Source organism: Haliotis cracherodii, unplaced genomic scaffold (assembly GCF_022045235.1).
Source record: "Haliotis cracherodii isolate W230 unplaced genomic scaffold, xgHalCrac1.p SCAF_5, whole genome shotgun sequence".
Classification (NCBI taxonomy): domain Eukaryota; kingdom Metazoa; phylum Mollusca; class Gastropoda; order Lepetellida; family Haliotidae; genus Haliotis; species Haliotis cracherodii.
The window spans coordinates 66,267,979-66,291,247 of record NW_027266308.1 but is presented as its reverse complement, the minus strand read 5'-3'; the positions used below and the strand labels follow the sequence as shown (position 1 = coordinate 66,291,247).

General features: G+C 40.2%; 1 protein-coding gene across 1 annotated transcript; it reads left to right on the top strand.

The window, feature by feature from the left end:
- Window positions 1-1,882: 1,882 nt before the first annotated feature.
- Window positions 1,883-22,777, top strand: LOC139442621 (uncharacterized). Its single transcript, XM_071223476.1, has 21 exons — window positions 1,883-2,134; window positions 2,639-2,847; window positions 8,780-9,127; window positions 9,713-9,770; window positions 9,956-10,211; window positions 10,810-10,940; window positions 11,650-11,723; window positions 13,000-13,134; window positions 13,579-13,755; window positions 13,910-14,103; window positions 14,611-14,733; window positions 15,816-15,983; window positions 16,255-16,399; window positions 16,866-17,077; window positions 17,262-17,325; window positions 17,887-18,647; window positions 18,819-18,915; window positions 20,393-20,577; window positions 20,983-21,180; window positions 21,697-21,887; window positions 22,187-22,777. The coding sequence occupies exons 1-21, from the start codon at window positions 1,961-1,963 to the stop codon at window positions 22,460-22,462; spliced, it is 4,176 nt and encodes a 1,391-aa protein (XP_071079577.1). The 5' UTR covers window positions 1,883-1,960; the 3' UTR covers window positions 22,463-22,777.
- The last annotated feature ends 492 nt before the right edge of the window (window positions 22,778-23,269 follow it).

The following is a 23,269-nucleotide window of genomic DNA, read 5'->3' as shown; positions in this document are numbered from 1 at the left end:
GATCTCGAACTAAACATATGAAAAAACATGTTCTTATCAACTCAGTCACATTGTTGGTGGCACTCGTGCAAGATCCGGTGTAGAATAGGTCTTCAGCAACCCATGCTTGCCGTGAATGGCGACTATGCCTGTCGAAAGAAGCGACTAACGGGATCGGGTGGTCAGACTCGCTGACTTGGTTGATGCATGTCATCGATCTCAATTACGTGGATCGATGCTCATGATATCAATCACTGGATTATCTGGTCCGGTCCACCGTCATATAGCTGGAATATTGCTGAGTGCGGCGTTAAACAACAAATATAACTGACTCAGTGTCATGACATTTGAAATAATTGTTCTTAACCCATTTAGCACCCTTAAATAACACAGTAAAATGTTGGAGGCATGCAGATTCCTCCGATATTAGCACTGCAAGGTTTCAAACAGAATTGTACTGAATAACCATGATACATCCAATAAGCCATAAAGACCCGCCCCTGCACACTGTCATTAAAATATATGTAGCTTCATCTCCTGATTGGTTTTTCTTGCAATCAATAAAGGATCGGGACACTAGAAAGAAGCGTCAATAAAATATGTGACACATGAAAAGTTTGGATGCGTTTCTACGGGTGGCTTCAGAGGAGAAGATTGCGGAAAGTATGCATCTTCAACAACGACAAATTCACTGAAAAACTTAAATCCAATATGGCTGCCGAAACAGTTGATCTAGTCAAAGGACAAAAAATGCCGAAAGCATGATGAAAGCTGCAGAAACATGCAAAAGCTGATAGTTATTTGGACGAGCGGAAGGCAGCATAAAATATGTTGGACAATTTATTATTTTTTAATTATCGGCACTTAGTCCCTGGGCCTTCTACCCCTGGGATTTTTATTGTATCTAAATGAAAAGTATGTTTTAAAGAGGCTGTCTACTGCATGTTGAATAACAGTTGGTTTAATTTCCTGCTTGTGGTTTTGTCACAGAGGTCCATCCACGAGATCCAGAATATGTAGAGGGCTTCATGGAAAAAGACATATGTTAAATTAATTGGAATAGGCTCGTGTACAACCTCTGACATATACAGACCAACAAACCTGATCTTGTCCCTTTTGATAGATCCAATGAAACCAAATTTATCATTGAATTCTCTGTCCTTTTTGACACTAATGTGATTCAGGAAAAACATATTACTTCCCAATCTGTTGACTGACACTGGGAGAGTACCCGGGTTTGCTTCCAGGAATACAGCCTTCAACCCTTTCGGGAAATCCCTGTGAGAAGTCCCATTTGGGACTGTGTGTAGAGTGGGAAAGGGCACTGCGCTGATGAGCCTAACCAGCTTAACTGTTCCAGGATCACCCAAACCCTCTTTGTTGTTTTGTTTTTTAATCTGTACATTGTTAAAATATACAGCAGGGTTCTTAGCCTTTCTGACTTAGATCCGTTATAAGTCAGAGAGGTGTATACCAACATGGACATTTCGAATAATAAGTTAAGAATATCTAGAGCGAAACACCTAAAACAAATAAAACTTCACATTACAGTACAGTAATGTCAACTTACCTTAAGAACAGTGGTGATATTTTTATGGCCGAACAGTTCAGACACAGAGGAGTAGGTATACTGATGATCGAAGCCGTCTTGAAAGAAATACCCTTGACTGTATGAGCACAGCAACAGGAGGGCTGCTCCCACCCAGCCAACGCTCTTCATGATATCGTTGTTCGCGCAGCTCTGTGAAAACCTTAGCTTATAACTCAGTGTATATACTGACAGGTTATTTTTATTACCCAATGCTCTTACAGTAGTTAAGCGGGCGTGACTGGCAATGTGAGTGACACGCAGATAACAAATTAAGTTTGGCTGGGTTGTATTTCACTCCTGCAAGGAATGAATTGGTGGTCGAACGGATAGATTCTTATCGAGCGTATATATCGCGCCATGCTTTTGAGCTGAACAAACCGCACGCTTGTCATGTTGAATCTAGTTCTCTTTTTCGTTCTGGTGGGACTCCAGAGTCTCTCTGCTGACAACTCCTTCCACCACAACGTGGACTTCACAACTGACGACAACGGGGAACGTTTCAAACTACATAGTTCTGGTGTCCTCAGTGATGTTATAGATCTTGATGCCGTTGACGGACTAAAGGTGAGTGGGTGAGATAGGCTGCAGGTAGGTTTGTGTGTACATGTTTATTTACGGCGACTGAGGTTCGATGTTATTTTAGGTATTTTCTGATTTTGCACATGCAGGTACGGATGGCCCTGACGTAACTAAGGCGACGTAGAGTTTTGTCCCACGGTCATGCAAGGATCCGATTGTACATATAGATGAAACACCATTTAGAGCATTATTTTAAAAACAAAAATGCACTCTTGTGTACAATCACATTAAAATCAGATCTTAGTTCTCTCTACCGCTGAACAAACGACCGTTCATCCAACTAAACAGAGCGCCGCTAACCAGATCAGGAAAGTGAGGTATAACGGTGTTCATACAACCTCGAAAAGGTTAATATGAGGTGTTCCAAATGACAGTTACGAGCTGTACGACTGATTTCGTCAAAATCATCGTATATCTCTCGCTTCAATCGAGAATCGAGAACATTGTCCAAATATTCCCTATGATCACGAGTGCACGTATATTTTTCAGAGACTCGTGTGTGTGGATGACAGGATCCTTCTGGTAACCACTCAAAACGATGTTGGCAGGGACTGGAGAGTTGGTCAGCTTATTCTTGGGAGCACAGCATGGAGATGCAACGCTTCACAGGGATCTGGCGGGGATGGGATATATGCTAAGATCTCCAGCATCTACTTCCCAACTGAAAATCGTATTTCAATACATATTGTCCAAGCTGGGTGAGTGTGCACTTATTGTAATTGATCTGTATTATCCATGGCGAAGGAGGTGCGGTGAAATGGGGTTTAACGTCGCCTCCTCATATAGCGACGTGCATGTACGTGTGTGTGTTTGTGTGGCTGCTTGAACTAGTCCGGACTGATGCCAATTTATAGTGCTAGCTCACTGAGATACCATGCCGTAGTTTAACATGAATACCCCACTCAGACACAGTATACTGACTCCGAACCGACCAGTCCTTGTTTTAGCCCCTTAATGCCGAGCGCCAGACAGGGTAACAACAAGTACCATCTTTTAACGTCTTTTGGTATGACGCGGCCGGGGATCGAACCCCGGACCTTCCCCTCTCCGGGCGGACGCTCTACAACTAGACCACGGAGGCGGTCCCATGGCGAAGGATGTTCAGAAACGTTTATGACGTGTAAGTTCAGTGTCTATGAATCCATAAAGATTTTCCCTGTCATAGGGGGCTACGCGTAGCCCAGTCGTCTAAGGCGCCGCGATTCGCTCTGCAGAGTTTCGTCCCTGGGCGCTTGTGGGTTCGAATCCCGGTTCACCCCGATTATGTTTCTAGGTTTGTCAGAACCATACCCGTGTTCATGGGTTTTCGTTGTAAACGTGTATATCGCGGTTTCGTGGTAAACGTCTGAGACCTGCATCACTTCGGGCTTTCCTCCCACATTAAGCTGACACGCCGTGATATAACTTGAATATTGTTAAAAGCGGCGTTGAACCCAACTCTCTCACTCACTCTGTCATAGAGAGACAGATATGTGATTTTGATTCAGTAATTTAAGTATTTTTATATCTGTTTCCGAATTATGAAAACTGTTATGGACTTGCTCGCGACCTCGATCTTTGGAAACCAGGTAAATGGCTAAAAGACAGATCACCAGCAGGCGAAGTTTGGCAAAAATCACGAGATCTGGTATTCTCGTGTTATAGCCCAAAGGTGTTTTTCCTAAATAATGCGACATTTCGACAAGACATAAAACCTCGCAATCTGGCAATATCGACGTCTTCTTCCTACATGGTACCCAGCAGGATTTGAATGATCCCTTCAGCAGCTGATGATAGTTGACAAATTTAGCCGAATATTGAACAAACACAAATTTTTCGATTAAAAACGTGGCACTAATTAATACAATTACTTTGAATGGCGTGGTTTTACACTCCCCACAGTGGTGGTAGCAAAAGTCAGTGATACATATTCACCCAGCGGCGAAAGAGGTCAAGCTTCCGAGATAGGCATAGGCTGGGAATCCAGGGTGATCTTCACATGAAAGCTGTGTCCGAAGCGATGAAAAAGAGTGAGAGATCAAATGTGTGAGAGATACGTTTACACGCTCCTGTCCGACTACATACAGCCTAGCAAGCTACTGGTAGTTTCTATACCGTGTCCTACCCAGTCTAGCAGCACTAGAACATCACATAACTTTCCATATGTTTCTATGACATACTATCCCCGTCCGCGGTATACCGAACCGGAAGTTTACACACCACAGCACCTGGTATCTAAATATAGTAACTTCCTGACGACTATCACTGTCCAAACTCAATGCAATGAGCATCTACCGAATCCCAACCAACACAGTTACAATCATTGTAAAACAAGAAAATACGCTGCCCTACAATAGTCAAGTGAGCCGTGTCCTGAATGTAAATAAACACAACAGTTTGTATTTAATCAATCATCGAACATGGTCCTACGACTTACCACTTCAGGTTACCCAATACTTTTACGCTATCAGTTGCAGTTCGGAACAATGTATATTTCCCCTTGTTTGAACATGATTCGAAATTAATTTGAATAACCGGGATCATATTCCAACAATCCTTACACATATTCTGTTTGCTTGCACCGTTTCGACTCATGGCAGCCTTCAATAGGTGAAAGAGCTCGCAGATTCGGGTGGTGACGGTTATATACAAATATTAATGAAAACGCGAGATCACGATAGTCTCGATCTCGCGTCTATTTTTTCCAATGGACTGTACATTTATATATATTTTTTAATTAAGACGAGAATGCGCAAAATCACTTAAGTGAATGCTCATGGAGCTACATTATTAATACCCGAATGAGTAGATCAGTGCGCATTCGATTTTCATTATCACCGACCTGTGGGGTATACGAACCAATCTGCATTTAAGCCGCAAAAGGTCAACATTTACATTACAGTCTCATCCTATAGCGTACCTATTCACTGATAGCTTATTTCGAACAAAACAACTTGCCTGAGAGCCTCCGTAACGGGATCAGGTGGTCAGGCTCGCAGGACTTTGTTGATGCATGGCATCGTATCCCAATTGCGTAGATTGATGCCCATGGCGTCAATCAATGGATTGTCTGAATTACCGGATGGTTCTGGTCATGTCGCGATCGTAGGCTTCGCTTCTTCTCATCCCAAACGTGTTCTGGAAGTCTGGAGAAACAGGCGGCCATAACAGTACAGCAAGGCTATACACCTGTATCGTATGCCATTATGTTGCTCCAACGTTACTTTACGTCACTGTATTTGTCCAAAGGGTAGAACATGATCTCGAATGATGTCGTTCTGGTGGCGTAGGTCATTCAAATTGCAATCAACAATGATGAGCTGTGTTTTCCCATGAGTTGGGATGCCATCCAATACCCATACACTTCCACCAGAAACTGACGAAACACAAAAGTATCACAAGCCTCGGTACGCAACGTTCTCCTGGACACCTGCAGACGCTTGCACGACCAGCAAAGCTGTCCAGATGACACCTGGATTCATTTGTGAACAGTACACTGTCGAAGTATTGTTTTCTGAACCTCTGATGTTGTCTACACCAAGACGTCCCCTACCACACGTCCTACCAACTGCAACCAACGACAACGGTGTATTGCAACAACGCTCGACCGCATGCAGCACGGATCACAAGAGCCTGTCTACACAACCACAACGTTAATGTTCTCCCCGGACCCCCAGATCCCCGGATTTGAACCCGAGAGAGAAAACTGATGGATAATTGGATAGAAGGCTACGCCGACGTCAACCACAACCCTAGACGTTGCAGCAGTTGGCTTTTGCGTTGCAGACCGAGTGGGCTACCTTTCCCCATGATGTGATTCGCATACTCGTCTCTTCCATGGGCAGGACATGGCAGGTCACTATGGTTTTTAAGGGGGACATACGCGATATTTATGGCAGCTGACCTCCACCTTGGACTTTTCCTATGTACCGATACCTGAAATGACTACAATCACCAAGCGTTCTCTCCTCAAAGTTTTTGCTCAATACCGTGTACGGTTCCTCGTATAAATGTATTTTCCTACCTCACACAAATCTGGCTTTTTGGGGGGGGAGTATATATCAATATTCAAAACTATTCTAAATTGTTTATGTACATCACTATCCCATATGACACATAAAGAAAAACTTCATTTCTTGACCCATGGGGCTTTTGGTTCTGAATCCGTTCTGACTCTGTCAGTCATTGTCAAACCTGATTTTCTTCCGCTGACCAATCATAACATTTATATCTCGTATCCCCTACTTTTTGTAGAGTATATATAAATATATATGTAGTTCTAAAGAAAGTATTTCGATTTTTTTTTTTTAAAGAAATAACTGAGATTATGTCTATTCTAACCATCATACACTCCTGCAAAGTTCAGCGGGGAAGTAGTGGTGAACGATGAGCGAACGTATTGGTTTGTCTTTTATTTCGTGGAGATAATAGAAACTCCTTCAGACCTCAGCAGAGGTTCAGTGACCGATAACACTTCTATTGGAGGAAATGACTCTACAGATAAAATGATAACATAATCATGACCACAAGCTGGTGCCCAGGTTGGAGATAGTAAGACGGATGACAGCAATTGAGGCGGTTATCAGTGATAACGGTTGACAGAAGCCACTAACTTCTGAAGAGCCATAGGATACTTGAAGTGGAGGGAAGGAAGTGTTGTGATTAAACCGCTTTCGTAAAATGTAGGAAAATACAACTAATGACAAAGATGGTTTGCCTTGGGAACTATATTTGCAAACAGGGGCTATTAAACAATAAGTAATGGATAATATTTTATATTCAGTCTGGATTATCTGCCGAAACAGATTCCATCGGGCTTAAAAAATAAAAGAAGACGGTGAAAATATTTACATGAATGGATCACTGAAGATGACACCAGGTGTTCGCGAAAAGGGTAAGCACGTCATGCCCTTCCGGTAGCACCAGTTACTCACACAAATTGCTTAAAGGAAATATACTCCAAGAGATTTGTTTATTGATTTCCAGCAAATGTGTTTAAGGCAAATGTGAAAGTATGTAACGATAATTTCGAACGCCGAAAAAGCAAGTAGCACGCAAATAAAGTTTTGAGACGATTTGAAAACGCCGACTTGAAATAATTGACTTAATCAAGGAATACAATGAGGGCGGATGATAGGGGAGTATGTTCGGGTGATCTCCAAACCATATTGCTGTTTGCAAAACGTTTCTGTCATTTTGATGGATAGTATCTAGCCTTAACATCATTTAATATTTGCGACATCTTCTGGAAGGTGTCCTTGAAAAGAGACTGAATTTTATCATTGTTTACAGAAAGAAAATATAGATTACACTAAAGCAGGATATAATGTTGAATGTAATATCTTTTCATTACATTTAGTGTCAAAGCACAGTGACGGGGAATTTTACACATACACATTCTAACAAGCGGAACGCCTATGAAAGCGACACTCACAAGTTAATTTACGTTTTTAGTTTCAATAGGATCAGTAAATGCGCTGTTGTCTGACAGATTTTCATGCCTATCAATTGATTGTCTCTGTTGTCCACATGCCGCAGTCGCCTGGTGGGAGCACTGCTGTGTGGCGTCAGACAACAAACATACACTTTCCTTTGTATGCAAATAGTGGCAGGTGCGACTTGTAGGGCAGGGCATGCTTACCCGTTTCGCGAACACCCGGTGTCATCACTGATTTTCAGTGATTCGTTCATATAAAATTTCTAGAGTACATGGACCCACTTACTATTTGCCGTCCTTGTATAAATTTAAGGCCCCAATTCTTAAATCTGTATGGACTTGTTTGGATTGTAACACGTGAGTGAGTGAGTGAGTGAGTGAGTAGGATTTTATAGGATTGCCACCATCATGAACACGTGAGTGCGTGCGTGCGTGCGTGCGTTCGTGCGTTCGTGCCTGTATGTGCGAGTGAGTAATAATTCATAATATTTCAAACCATGATCACGGATATGGTACTGACAAAACTAAAAACAATGTTAGGTGTTCGAACCAACCATCATGAACAAGACCCATTTAGTAGACTACTGGATTCTGTAATTCAAAGAAATTAATATATAAATGTTTAGTGAGATAAAGGTGTTTGCATAGTATGAACTTTCTGCAACAATTAGGAAACCCCGTAACAATCTAAAGTAGGAAATATGGTTTTGAAGCTATGAAAATGTTGTTATCGACGTTTGGCAGTAAAGAAAGTAGTGAATATATAAGGCGACATTTCTTTTCTGTACAAAGGAACACGAAGCTGCAGTGAATTAATATACTAATAAATTTATGCTGGCATTGGTGAATAAATATATTGTAACTTTCAAAGTTTGCTCCAATGCGAAATTCTCAAAATATCATACACACATCCTCTTACAGACAAGGCCAACTTTTTGATGTGAAATACTATTAAATAGTAACTTCACAAATAGGTGAATAACACTTGTCAGTTTCTTTCTCGTTTCTGTGCGAACCTTCAGTGAGGCTCATTGTTGATCCTGCACTTCTGTAGCTAGAGTATTAATAATCTATTTAGTTACCTGATATATTCCTTTGTCCAATTTTCGTATCTTAAAGAGTGTATGTAATTAACAGTACACGTAATGTGAATGCGTTGCATGGCAAAATATAACATAGTATGCTGACCAAATGGATATGTTTTCATTTCAAAGGCCATATGACATGATAGAGGAAGCCAACATTCACTTCCGCTACAGCCCTGGACGACCTGATCTGCCGCTGGAGACTAAACTACGTCATCGTCGCTACTTGTCGAACATCCTCACCAAAATACTCGGAAATCTCACCTGGCACGCCAATTTCTCAACCAGAATTCCATTCAATGAACATAATAATCAAAGCAAAGGTGCTGACAAATATTTTGCAGTCCACAAAACCTTTGGATCGAGACAGGTAGATGTGTCCTTTTCCCCGTCGCAAGAGGACCTTCTCAAGCTGAAGGATGACTTTACCGTGAGGTGCATAGATTGTCACGGAGGAACAGATATGTCATATGTGTTGTAAGTATATTGTAAAAGTGTATATCCGTGTGTTCATACCACAACAGCTAGCGTTGTGTTTCGTATTTTTGTTTCCAGCGCCGCATTCAACAATATTTTAGGTACAAAATGGCGGCTTGTAAATAACAGAGTAGGCATCTGACAATCCAGTGACTGATATTGTGAACAAGGATCAACTGCGGTATGGTTTGATGGCACGCAATCAACCATGTTACCGAGCCTGACCACGCGATCCTTTTGGTTGCCTCTGATGACCAACATAGGTTGTTGGGGATCAACTCTGACCCGGAATCCCCATGTTAAGACAAATACATATATGCAAACCGACTGTTGTCTCCCGGACTATAATATTTGAATTAGTGGCTTTAATATTTCAAACGTCAGGCAGTCTTAACGTAGTGTGGAAGGAAAATCCAAAGATAAGCATGTTGTAGACGTTTTAATATGGGTGAAACCAGTAAGCACAGGTCTTCACACCAACGACCAATGAATTTGTGACTCAACGCGCGATTACTGATGCCCCTGGCTGCGTGTTGTGGTGTATGGAATACCTTGGACCAAAGACTTCCTATTTAATGATTACAGTGAACTACTCATAAAGAAGGTCAACAACAAGCCGAAACTGCTGAAATACATATCACAGGTGAGAAACATCACAGTAATTTCATTATGAACACATGAAAAGCCACCTATTGTCACCAAACCCTTCTATATAACTGTATCAATTAATTACTTAATGATAACTGCTGATTTATTGTGACTGAAATAAACTTAACGAGTCGATTCCCAGCAGATGTTCGACACATATGTTTAATTCTTGTCTTACAGCTTGAAGGTGTATCCCAACTACGGGCTGACATTGAAGTAGAATTTAGCCAGGAAATGGGTGTGAACTACACAACACCCCTTTGGGAGACTGGGCCGATACAGCTCATACGCATACCTGTGGCAGTGGTCAGGCGACTACCTCCAGTAGAACTATCTCTTGCTTACAACACACAAGCCCTGGCTAGCGTCTTTGGTTACTCCAGGGCCTCTGCTAGAGGCAGGACAGGGTTCAGAGCAAGTGGCAGATATACAATATGTGTGTATATTTACAGTTAATCGATAAACAAAGTTATATGTAGATGGACGTCTTTACCACAACATGGAACAGTTTGATAGTATAAGAATGTCAATGTGATGAAAGGGTAAAACATATACATATGTGTCCTTTCTGGTGATATGTGGAGTCATTATTGTAATGCTAACAAGCTTCCTGTTTCTTGAATTTCGTTTGGTCTTATATGTGTTACATGACACTGGGGGCGATATACATCCTCATCTTTGTAAAGGACACTGGCGATTCATAACGTGTCTGTCATGAGTGGATAGCGTGTCATTAAATCGAAGACTCTGGGTAGTTTCTACATTCTACTTCAGTTCAGAAATGATACCCAATGTGTCTTTGGATGAATAACCCAAATGACATTGTTAGGTTGCTCGCTTATTCCTCAAAAGGGTGTATAGACGTTGTTGTGAAAAAAGCGATATTTTACTGAGGTTCGTGATATTACTTAGCAAAGAATTTATCAAAGCAAAACGTAAATATACATCTAATCACAATGCACAACATGGCTAGAGATTTATTTTCCTCCTGTACAAACTTTAGGTTCATTTTTTAATGTGTTACCCCTTTCCAGCCCAACAGTTTGAAGCATCATCACCACTACACGGAGACATCACATCTCACGCCTGGACCTCAGATGGACAGGACATGGTGGAAATGAATGTTCCAGATACACTCAACGTTACAGTAGATATTTTCCAGAAGGTATTAGTTCAAAGCATATCATACCTCTGATGGTCAGAGTGACTTGTATGCAACTTGATATATATATATATTTTATATATTGTATATTGTATATATATATATATGTGTGTGTGTGTATGTATATGTGTGTGTTAGCTTGTACATCTGCAAATATAAGGCTAACATGTTGTAATATCACTTAACAATTCAGGATCGCAATCGCATGTCCACTGATGTCTAAACAAAGCATGACAATCACAGAAACATGTTCAAATTTGTCGTTTTATTAATGTCCGCATTGTTGACTCAAGTTTCAAGATTCGAATCAGAGGGTTGATAGAATTGTTTGACTGCATGATTTCACATAATCATAATATTCCCGGTATTTGATTGCTTGGTCTGATAGGTCATTGTCAAAAATACCTTCAATGACGTGTAGTTTCCGCACCCTAAATGTCAAGATCAACGTTCATTAATCTAGTGATATCAAATGACAGATATTATCTTTGAAGCCTCAGTGTTTCAAGGTGGCACGGCCGGCGCCACAATTCACTATGCTTAGGTTTGCCGTTAGCCCTGTTCAGGTTTACATATCCAATAAACAAAAAGTGAAGAATTTTAATAACAAATGTATCCTAGCCAAATGTCTAAGTATATATACATATTTTGAAGAACAGTAACAATGACTGCAAATAGTCTTTTGTCTAAACAGCATGTTGTAACTTTTCAGATTTTCTTCAACGCATCTGTTTCCTGGAAAGTAAAGGACATAACGATCAACCTGTACCCACCAATGGAAATAATGTAGATACACATTGCTTGTTTACATGTGTCTATTTGTTCATTGTATATAACTTGACATAAAACATAATGTAATTTCATGGATCTAACATGTAAATGAGACAAATAGTGATGAAATAATCAAGCAATTTGGTTTGGCAGATGAAGAAGTCACTCTGTAAACATAAGCGTGGACTACACTGACGTCCAAAAGAAAGTACGCCAAAACGTTGGTTTTTGGTTAAATTACATGTACTTACATAGAAATGAAATCGTGGTGAAATATTTCGAACAAATACAACCAGGTGTATTCGATGAAATATAGCTGAAATATGAATATAATGAAAAACGTGCATTTTGCGAAATTTTTGTCAAAAGTTCAGACACCAAGGAGCGGGAGACCTCGCGTGACCGCACCCACTGAAACCCATTACATCCGTGGACTTCATCTCCGACACCGCTTTATCCCCGCGACAGCAACACCGTGTCGCGGCAATTGAGGGAACATGGCATCCGAACACATCGACCCTGCTGTGGGATGACGTGACGCCACAACACCGATATAACCGGTTGATATGTCCATGGAGGGTTCGGCGTTGGCAGGTTCGAGACTGGGGTCGAGTCCTTTTCTCCGATGAGAGCAGGTTTTGCCTGTTTTGAGATGACTGTAGACAGACGTCAAGGTGAACGCATAGCGCCGAAACGTGTCCAGGAAGTTCAGCCATTAAGAGGCGTTGGTGTCATGGCCTGTGGAGACGAGGCAACATCACTGCACAGAGCTATCTGGATGAAGTTTTGCGACCCGTTGTGATGCCTCTTATCCAACAATAGCCACGCGTTAGTAGTATTCCAGCCTGATAACCCTAGACCCCATACCACAAGGCTGACACGGGACTTCCTCAACAGAATGAACACGCAAGTCAGAAGGCGACCGCTGCCACCAATCAACAGTTTGAACCTTGAGCGATGTTTCATCAAGATTTATGACTTTACAGTGACTTACATTTCTTTTGTTACACACTGTGAATGATCTCATTTTGACCTTCTGTTTCTTCGTGTCATTGTTACTTTTTTTTATGGAGTGAATTTGTTTTCATATGATGCTAATTCGCCACTCCCATTAAATACATATGTTCTACGTTCAACATGACTTCGCGTTGCTTCAAACGTCTCTGAAAGTTGGTGCACTTTATTTAGGACATCAGTTTAGATACCAGGTTACCAATATTTGTAAAATGGGACAAAGTCGCCTGATGATATAAATACATACAGCTCAAATATAGACTTTGTATTGACACAGAGTAAAACCAAGTATGAAAATGGAATCTGTCATTAATGGACTAGAAGTATGCACAGAAGCGACACTTGAAGTAGATGGATTATTTTCTGTTGAAAAGTCAGTTCTCTCTGTTGAAGCATTTGGATTAAACATATGGTAAGTACGAAACAACACTGATATACGAAAGTCATACGACAACGTTACATGTTTAATAAAGTCAGTTCAATCTGCGTAGTTCTAGAGAAATAAGAGCGGTTGTTTGATTAACACTGGGGATCACCCCATGGCATAAAAACCGTTTGTTTTAAAAACACCCATGGAGAACAAGGGCAGGAAATTCAAAACCCGACAAATATGATTAGGGTGGTTACAATATGTGACGTAATTGATTGTGTCATCATATATCATTGTTTATGCTCGAGCACTGATTTGTCTTGTCCTGTCGATTATGAATAGGCCGTCGTCATGAAGCTATAGAATGCTACTGACTGGAGCACGCAACGACAGTTGCCATTAGTCATAACTCTTGACACATTATATGTTGTTATATCATCAACTTGCATTGCTAATAAGTCAAAGTAACAATATTTTTTATTTCAGGGATGTTATGTTAAATCCGCAAATATCGAAAAGAGAGACTCTCACAGAGTCCAGTTTGTCCATTACCTGTCTGGCCCATTGTGATGGCCCCGCAGAGCTCGGCCCTCCTCTCACACAGGACCAGGTTTGTGGCGCAATGAGCGACAGGGTGGTGAGGACCAGCAGTCAGTTCAACGAGTAAGTTGACATGTTTTAATTATTTTATTATTCAATTTATTCGAGAGGAACTTGGAGAAGACCAGGTTCCAAGGTTTTTGGGTGTGAACTTTACACCTTTTCTTGATGAAATCTGGATCATGACATATCATATGAGTTTCTGTTTCTTTTGTAGGTTCGAGGTTCTGGAAGGAACGGACATTGTGTTTGCCGCTGAGGAAAGTGAACTTTGTGAATTGACCCCATTGTCATGTTCACTATGCAACAGCACCGATTCAACAACCATTTGTGCCAGTCGATATGTGACAGCTCGTCTCGCCCGTGCAATCACTAAACTAAGTCAAATGGTCAAAATAGAGTGGTCAAATGGTATGTACGTGTCTTTTCCCATAATAATTTATTGAGCCACATTTCCTGCCAGGGTTTGAGGGGTAATTTCAGGAAATGAAAGTAATGTGCAAACACATTAAATATGTGTGATATATGATTATTCTGCAAAATGTTTGGTAATATTGATTATCTCAGAACTGTTTTCCTAATTCGCCTTTGATTTTTGTTTGGTTGTTGTTTAACGTCGCGCTCAGCAATAATCCAGCTTTTTGACGGCGGTCTGTAAATAATCGAGTCTAGACCAGACATTCCAGTGCTTGACATCATGAGCATCGCAACACGCAATTGGGAAACGATGACACCCGATCCCGTTGGTCTATTATTCGCCTTTAAAATACACGGGAAATCCGACTGTTTCAGTAGAAAACGTAAGATTGAAAATTTGTAATAACTTGAGAAAAACTATGCGCCAATGACTACCTTGGGTTAGAACAAGTGTAACTATGATACCATGCCTGGGATAAAACTAGAATTTATTTCCCATAGCTACGCTCATAGTACTAGCTGCCTGGGATGAACCAAGCCCAGCCTTTCCTGATGGGCACCATGGAAACAGTTCACTACACTATGAAGGCAGAGCTGCTGTAGTGACGGTGACAGGAATGCCAGGTATACGTTCATACAAACACATCATATCGGACAATACTATGTTGTTATATCAGCAAAAATACTCACAATTATATGTTTGTGTGTGTTCTCCTCTCAGGCCAAGTATTGCAACGGAAAAAACAATAACAATGTCATGATATGCAAATGTAATCAATAAATATTAAATTGAAATTAGTTATTATCCAACGACTATGAAAGGCTCTTATCACTTTTGCAACTTATACGTTTACAACTTTGGTGGAACCAACAAACGCGGATTAGGTGACTACCATAGATACATAATAATGGCTTGTCTTTATTCAAAATACGGCTATTTATCAAATTGGAGTGATCTACACTTTGTGAGATAAGGTGCCGTCGTCTTATGATAGTGATGTCCATTTGAGCTATACGATGCAATAACCAGCTGGATTATAACTGTTATTTCACTGCACATCTTCCAGTCTACATCGATGACGCCAATGCTTTCAGAGTATGATAATGAAGATCAGTAATACAATACATAATAAATAAAACCATGATTTGTCTTGTACAATAACTTATCCCATAGTGAGACCTGAATAGTCTCAGACAATTAAAACCTTTTTGGCTATAACAATGGTGATTAAGTTTAACTCAATACATAGTCAAGTAACTTGATCACAAAACATTTTCCAAACCTAGCATTGCAGATATAAATATAACTGTTTTTGTATTAACAAAAAGTGGTTTTGATGTTTTTTCGTCTTCTATTTTAACACTCACAAATACATTATGCATCGAATGTTTTATCATATTTGCATTGTACAAATCTGTATTCAAAGGATGAACATGTCAACAGTAAATTTAAACACATCTCATATATCTTAGGTTAAGTTAGAATTTCCAATTCTAATCATACGTGCAATGATTAAAGTCTTTGGCATGTGTTTCATAAAAAACAAACAATGTATGTAAATGGTACTGCATATATGTTTTGCTTTTACATTACGTTTGTGTATATATTTGTTTGAGCAAAGTAATACAGTGTCATTTGTTTAATGTACCTGACTAAACACTAAACATATCTAAAGTCTGATTAACATGGCTGTATCCTCTTTTAGCCGCCAACACGACCATTGATAGACTTGGCTCTCTGTGCGTCTGTTCCGGATTTGACTATGTCAGCATTAACAGAGACCTCGCTGTTGCCCATGTTGCGATGAAGAGGGACGGTGTAACAAACACGAGTACTGAAAAAGCAATGTTTGAAGATCTTATTGCTGACGATGGTAAAAATTGATGCGTGTCACTGATTTTCTGTGATCCATTTATATTATTCCCATCACACCTTTACCTTTATGCCCTATACAAGCTGTTTCGTTTGCTTTTGAACACTGATTTTGATCTAGTATATTCAATTTTATTCCATTACATATATCGCCTATACAGTATAAATAGTGTTGTTAGAAAGTAATGGTATCTCATGTAAAATATAATGAGGAGTTCGTTCGAGGTGAAACGCAAATTGGCAATTGACTTTGTTTTTTGTGTGTTTCGCAGTCAATGACAGTCGATTTCAAAAGTGTGTGAGAGAGGCCCCCACCTTGAATGTAGGCGATACCGTTCCTTCTGGAGAAGGTGTAGATGAAGTGTGTGGTCCACCTCAAGGTGTTCTGAGCAGGGTGAACTATGAAGACATGGAAAGGTATGAAAATACGACATGCCACACTGCAAAGCTGCTGACTACAGCAGTCTGTTCCATGCTATTCCATGCTTAAATGTTTACCGTATTCGACGTAATAAGCGCCTAGGGCGCTCTCAAAATTAGAAATAGGGGGACCTTATTAGAATGTTATTTTAGTGACAAAAAAACAGAGTTGAAAGATAAATTTCGTGGTTTATGTTGACAGCCTAAAATGTTTATGTCCGACAGATATATTTTTTTCCAGAAATAAATGCCCATAATTAAGGGTGCATATAACACACGAGTGTGTATTATACGCGAATAAATAAGTATTGTGTTCATTGATCAATCGGAAGGGGTGATAATTGGGATTGTTCACTAGCCAATATCTTAGCAAATGTCGCTTAGAGCGGGACGCTCATTACGTCGAATACGGTACTCGGGTAAATTGTTTATTCTTTACTTTAATTCAGATACTCTGTTCCAGGCTGTATCACTACGACAGGAGTGATGTTGTGTTCAGGCCTGAGGGGAACTCCACCAATGTGTGTGGATTCTCTACACGAAGATGTAGAACACCTTGTCTTCCCTCCAGAAACCAAACAGAGCCTTGGTCATATTGCAGTAATCGGCTTATGACACCCAGGATGGCACTAAAGCTAAGACAACTCGCTAAACTTGCGCAGACAGAAGCCATAGGTACGGCTATATAACAAATGTTGGGTTTTACATATTTTACTTTGTTAGCCTGACTCACACAAAACTAAACGTCATTGAAAAACACTTAATGTCATATTGATAACAGAAAATGGAGGTGTATAAGATAAATGAACTAATACTGTGGAAATAGCTGCTGCATTTTTTGTTTTTAATTGTTTTGCAGGCGTGAACGTTGAAAGAGCATTTACTGAACAACCAGACGTGCCATTGCATTACAGGGAAGGAAGGTACATGACCTGTGTTTCCGCTGAACTCCATAATCTGCTCATTAACATATAATTTGCAGGTCCTAAGATTCACGTCTAAGATCCAATGTGTAAATTAGGAACCATCATCATTCACCCGCACCCTTGATAAAATCACTCTTTTCATTTCATCATCTTATTCAATTGATCAGTCGACAATAGAGATAATTAGCCATATTATTTGAAAACTATACTAGGCTTGTATGATTGGTAGTTCACTGGGTTTGTTAATTAAGAAAATATTGGTTTCTCTCTACTTGCTAAATAGGAACATGCAAATCACACATTAGTTCAGATATCAATCATTTGAGATAATTATTTTCCGATTTAACCAGGCTGGACAAAAAGTGTTGAAAGGCATGTTCCAGGTTTTGCGAGTAGACTGACCATCAGCATATAGTACCAATGCTAGTTTAAGCAAATTTACACAAACAATTAATAAGTGCTACGTTAATCAATTTCAATAATGTTTTCCACAAATGTTATATGAATGATTTTGTCATGAATATTGTCATAAACCAATGATATTTAATATATTTTCAGGGGATTGCAGCTCACAAGTTCGCCAATTTCAAGTTTAGATAGATTGGCAGTTTTGGCTGCATGTTCTGGGTTTGATTTCATGAATTTTTCAAGCCCCCAATTTATCGAGGTGTTTGTCAAGAGTCAGGAAGATTTCATTGGGATACGGGTAGAGTTTTCTCATGAGGACATTGCTAGGCTTGCTGTTGCCCCTCCTCCACATCAGCAAATAGAATACCTCTACCCAGAATCACTAGAAAATGAAGCTATAATTCCAAACCTGTTCACCGGTTTTGACAAAGAAACCCATCTATCTGAATTTTACACAATCGAAGATATGAGTTGTCCAAATAGACCTTATTTGCGGGTAGATTCGTCGCTGCTCATGTGTCTAGATCTTATTTCCGAGGAATATGACGATAAAGTAGAAATAATTAAGGGTTCCGGATACCGGACACAGTCCGTAAATATGATAAATTTTGATATTAGGCATGTGGAGGAAATGTATAGATTCCAAACAGGACAGGCCGTTGAATTGAGGCCACCCGGGTATCGGCATGATTCTGAACTAGTTCATTTGGCTAAAATGTTGTTCAGATCCTGTACGCCCTTTCTAAGACAGGAGATGAGGGGTTTAGGAGTAGGGTGTCACAAGGATCGACTGTATGTGGATATCAGACCACTTCAAGTTGGCAATGAAATGAACTACATCACACTTTGGAACGCTCGGAACACGACCTACTTCAGGCAGATACTGGAATTACAAGAGGAGTTGCTTGACGGTGAGATACAGATATAACTACCCTATGCGTAACAGCACATATGCATGAGTCGAAACGATGATTCTGTCATAACTCCACGTTACAATGTCATATCAAATAAAGATCCGAACGTGAACCTGTGTTTTCGAACATGTTTGCATAATTAACATTTTCAAACCCTTGTTTTCTCAGGTGGTCCTGTTATTCATCCTTTTGACAAAGGGATCTGTGACATGCATCCTCTAGGAGGTGCGAAACAGTACCTTACCTTCCAGTTTCATCAAAAGGGGTATGTAATAAAGCTGCAGTGTGGTGATTCGTTTAGTGTGGCACTGAGTGAAGCTCTTTGACAGCAGCATATTAGGAATGCTGTTTTAGTGTTACAAAATCGCCTCTGGTTTCATCCTTCCAACAACAACCGGGAATAAAGCTGTTCTTTTTTTATTGTAAATGTACTCAACAACAAAAGTTCCTGTAAAGTAAAGTTTGGTTTTCAATACTGTAGTACATGTATGGAATCAAGTCACAAAAACGCAACTGCTACAGAAAAGCATGCATTCCAGACAAAAGTTGGCTTTTATGCAAGCCCCATGTATTTCACTGCCCAAGAATGGGTATAAAAAACATGTACGTTATCGGGATTACATATGCATTGTTTAGCATCGTGCTGACAACAACCACTCAGAATAACAACAAAATTACGCAATTATTCAACATTACGAAATGCCACGCCTGTCCGAAAATGAGCGTTTGCGAGCCATTGGTATGCTTGAAGCAGGATCGAGTCAACGTGATGTTCCAAGACAATTTAACGTCCACAGAAACACCATTTGGTGTTTATGGCAACGTTGGCAACAGACGAATGCAGTCAGAGACCATCCTCGGAGTGGCAGACCACGCGTAACCAATAATGGACAAGACAACTGGATTCGGACAACACACCTACGAAATCGATTCCAGCCAGCAACAGTGACTGCAAGAAGCGTCCCTGGCCTTCGACGAATATCTTCAGATGTGCAGGCATTGTCGCCAGAAGACCCGCCAGACGTTCCATTTTGAGAGGAAACCACCGCCAAGCAAGTCTATAGTGGTGCAGACAGCGTCTACGCTGGACGGCCATGCAGTGGGGACAAGTTCTATTCACTGACGAGTCTCGTTTTCACCTCAGCCACAGCGATGGACGGATTCGAGTGTACCGACATCGAGGTGAACGTTACGTCAATCATTGTGTCATCACGCATTTTCTGAAGTCAGTATGGCAAATTAAAGCATTTGAACACTTACCGGAGTCTTTTATCTGTTTACCGAAATTGTTTCAGATTTGGTAAAAAGCATAACTTTGCATTAAATCTTATTCAATGTCACAGGAACTTTTGTTATTCAGTATATATATATGTTAGTTGGGTCTTTGTGCACTATCTTAGTCATATCACAGCGTGTCAGCTCACAGTGGAAGGAAATCCCAAACTAATGAAGGTCTTATACGTTTACAACATTGATATAACCCTCGAGCACAGGTAAGAAGCTCACTGGTGGAAACATCAAAATCTTGGAAAATCTGGGATTCGAACTCACGAACGAAAGATTGTGACACATCTGAGACTGTGGCGCCTTAAACGACTTTGATTAATGAGTAGGTATATTGAGATGAGATGCAATATTAATTCACTTGACAACATCTCTGGTATTTGCTTCAAACTGTATATTAAACAACCATATCTATATACCGCTGTGGAGTGGTAAACGCCCTTTGTATTTTACTTTAGATTATGTTCCACGACCGAGCAGCCAGTTTTCTGCAGTGAAACGTTACCATTCCGCAAGGAGGAAGTTAGAAAGTTGCAGGAGCGAATGACCTCAGCTGCTGGGTTTGGCCGTCTTCCAAGAGCAGACATCAATCCGGACATACAGAAATGTCTTGTTAATTTATGTGGGGGATGTCCGGCGACAGGTAGCACATTTTGTGCCAGATACCATGGTTTCATTACATATGAATGGTTACATATACACCATAGTTCAGTTACAAGGTTTGAGGGAATGTTCTCAGATTTGAATATGGTGGCTGGTGTCTACTGATAATTGATTTCACTGTTGCCAGAATTCACTGCAGAAACGCTATTGTGAACTGATGTCTAAGACATGTCCACGTGTTTTCGTTGTTAGCTGATATTTATTACACCTGAGTATGGAATGTGTTTCTTTTCATCCTGCAATTCATCTACTGGTTCAATGTTTGTGGTTTGACATTTTAATGTTTCAACTAACTGTATATTATATGTAGGCTGGAAGTACGAAATGGGTAGTTGGTCCTGATAAAAGAAGCTGTTTGTGTATTTGCCTCATGTTTGCATTGAAGGTCACATATGGGATGAGAAAGTGAAGGCTTGTTCAGTGGTTGTGGACAAGTTCATAAACCGAGCTACCCGAGCATTCCCTGATCTGACAGACCGGGCAACGTTCTTTGACACCGAGAACGCAGAGTCAAGCGTCCATTCCCTCGCCTGCCATGATGGCAACATCTGTGTTGAAAACATTCAGCTGTACTCTTTGTTAAGTAAGATATGTTTTTACCCAAAGGCGGGTATATCTTTCATAATTAAAGCGACCAAACCCTGTTCATGGTAATAATAATATCGATTGTACGATTCCGACTATTTCATGACCATGTGATTCTGAATCACTATCAAGTAGTGATGATACAAGGTGGTCGGGATCAGATCGGTGTATCCTGCCTCAACGGTGGCACCGGTCACAAATGCATGCAAAGTTCATTGTTAAAAAAAACCCACGGCAACATGTCTTCCACATGTGTACTGTGAAACGTTTTGAAAACCTCAATAAGGAATTGAAGTTGTAGTTATCGCTCTTGTGATACAGTCTTGTGGATAACAAATAATATCATCATACATGATCGTACATTGTTTAGTGGTTTCATTTGAAACCTAGTCGAGATTTATGAAAACCAGATTTGATTTACATGGGATAGTGTAAACATATTTTTTCTACAGTAACAAAATTGCAGCACAGAATTATATGCCTCCAGCTAACTTGTGATAACGCCTCGTTACAGTGCCGTTGATGACATCACGTTATCGACCAGAGCCTTCAGGTAGTATTGAGATGTTGATGTTCAGTTCCGAGAAGAATCCGATGCCACTGATGGAACTTGTGGAGCAGGAGATGGCCTACAGGGCCGCAGGCAGGGTTCAGATCTTCATAGATCACCAGGAAGATGTGAAGAGCTTGAAAGGAATTCTGAAGGTAATCACTGCTATGCAGTATTATGAATTATATATATGATTTATCAAATGTAGTTGCTTATAGATTATTATGAGATGATTTTTTTATTGTTTAATATTACGCCATCTCGGATCTTTGTGCATAGGTTGCCATGCTGTATTATGCGCCATAAGGCAGTGATCGGAGTAGTGTCCCGTAGTTGTGTTCAAGGATATGGCAGTCAGTGGCTTCGAACAATACTCTCTATGACCTTGCATATTGATGTTTCATACATACGACACAATCAATGTGACGATTGCTTATGGGTATTTCTTTCAAAGGTTCTCATGGTCTACAACAAGAACGTAACTGAAGTCGAGTTCCATGTCTATGATGACCTGGACGTTGATCTGATAAGAGCTGACGTGCAGCGAAACCTGGACGTGTGGGCAGGACACATCTGTTCCGATCACAGCAGATTCGCCATATCCCCCTTCACATTTCACCAACTGAGCCATTCTAGGAGGAAGAGAAGTCTTGCAAGAAGTCAACACAGAAATGAGGCTCGACAGAAAATATTTGACTGGGAGATGGAGTGGATGATGAAACTTCTGTAGTTAATGAATACTTCTGCGTTTTAATGATTATTGTGTACGGTGTATGTTTATTGAAAGGGCACAATTACGTTTTACCTGTGTGTGTGCATTACATCACTAAAATTTTTCCTATACTTTGGAATTGCTCGGATTGACCTTTACTATTACTGGTTGGATTGGAAACCAGATCGTGTACAAAGACGAGTGAAGTGCAGAGGATTCAATGAAAAGTTAATTTTGAGAGGTATAGCCAACCAAGTTTCATTTTTATTCAATCATAGGTCAAACATAGTCGACCTGTTATCAATCCTAATTTCGGTTAGATTTTACCACATCATATCGGTTTTTCACAATGTACTTGCTTCAAAGAAAATATTTGCTACTGTAGAATGAGTTTGAAAAATAAATGCGTTTCCAGCTAAATACTAGTAATTTGTGCTCTTGCTGCATTTTCAAGAAAAGAGAGAAGTGACATGGGGTGACATTGGTTGAAACAAATACATCAGTTGATACCGGATTCGGAAGATAAAAAACAAAACAAAAATATATTGATGAATATTTAAAGGGGCTTAATAACCTCACTTGTACACTTATTCCATCTATAGGATGCTTTTGAAGTCAACAACTTGATTCAAGTTCATGATTGAAAACTTGTACCCCTCTCATACAATAGATCACATAGGGGCAATGGGGTAGCCTTGAAGTTGAAACGTTTGCTCACCACAAGGAAGGCCTGGGGTTCAAATGCCCATATGATTACAATGTGCGAAGCCCATTTCTGGTGTTACTTCGACGTGATATGACTGGAACATTGCTAAGGGGTTATAA

Bases quoted from the DNA above. Each gene is read 5' to 3' on its own strand.
- LOC139442621 (XM_071223476.1), top strand. From the start codon at position 1,961: ATGTTGAATCTAGTTCTCTTTTTCGTTCTGGTGGGACTCCAGAGTCTC. The intron at 14,734-15,815 runs GTATACGTTCAT...ATCCTCTTTTAG, and splicing joins GACGGTGACAGGAATGCCAG to CCGCCAACACGACCATTGAT. The intron at 18,648-18,818 runs GTGAGATACAGA...TTGTTTTCTCAG, and splicing joins ACAAGAGGAGTTGCTTGACG to GTGGTCCTGTTATTCATCCT.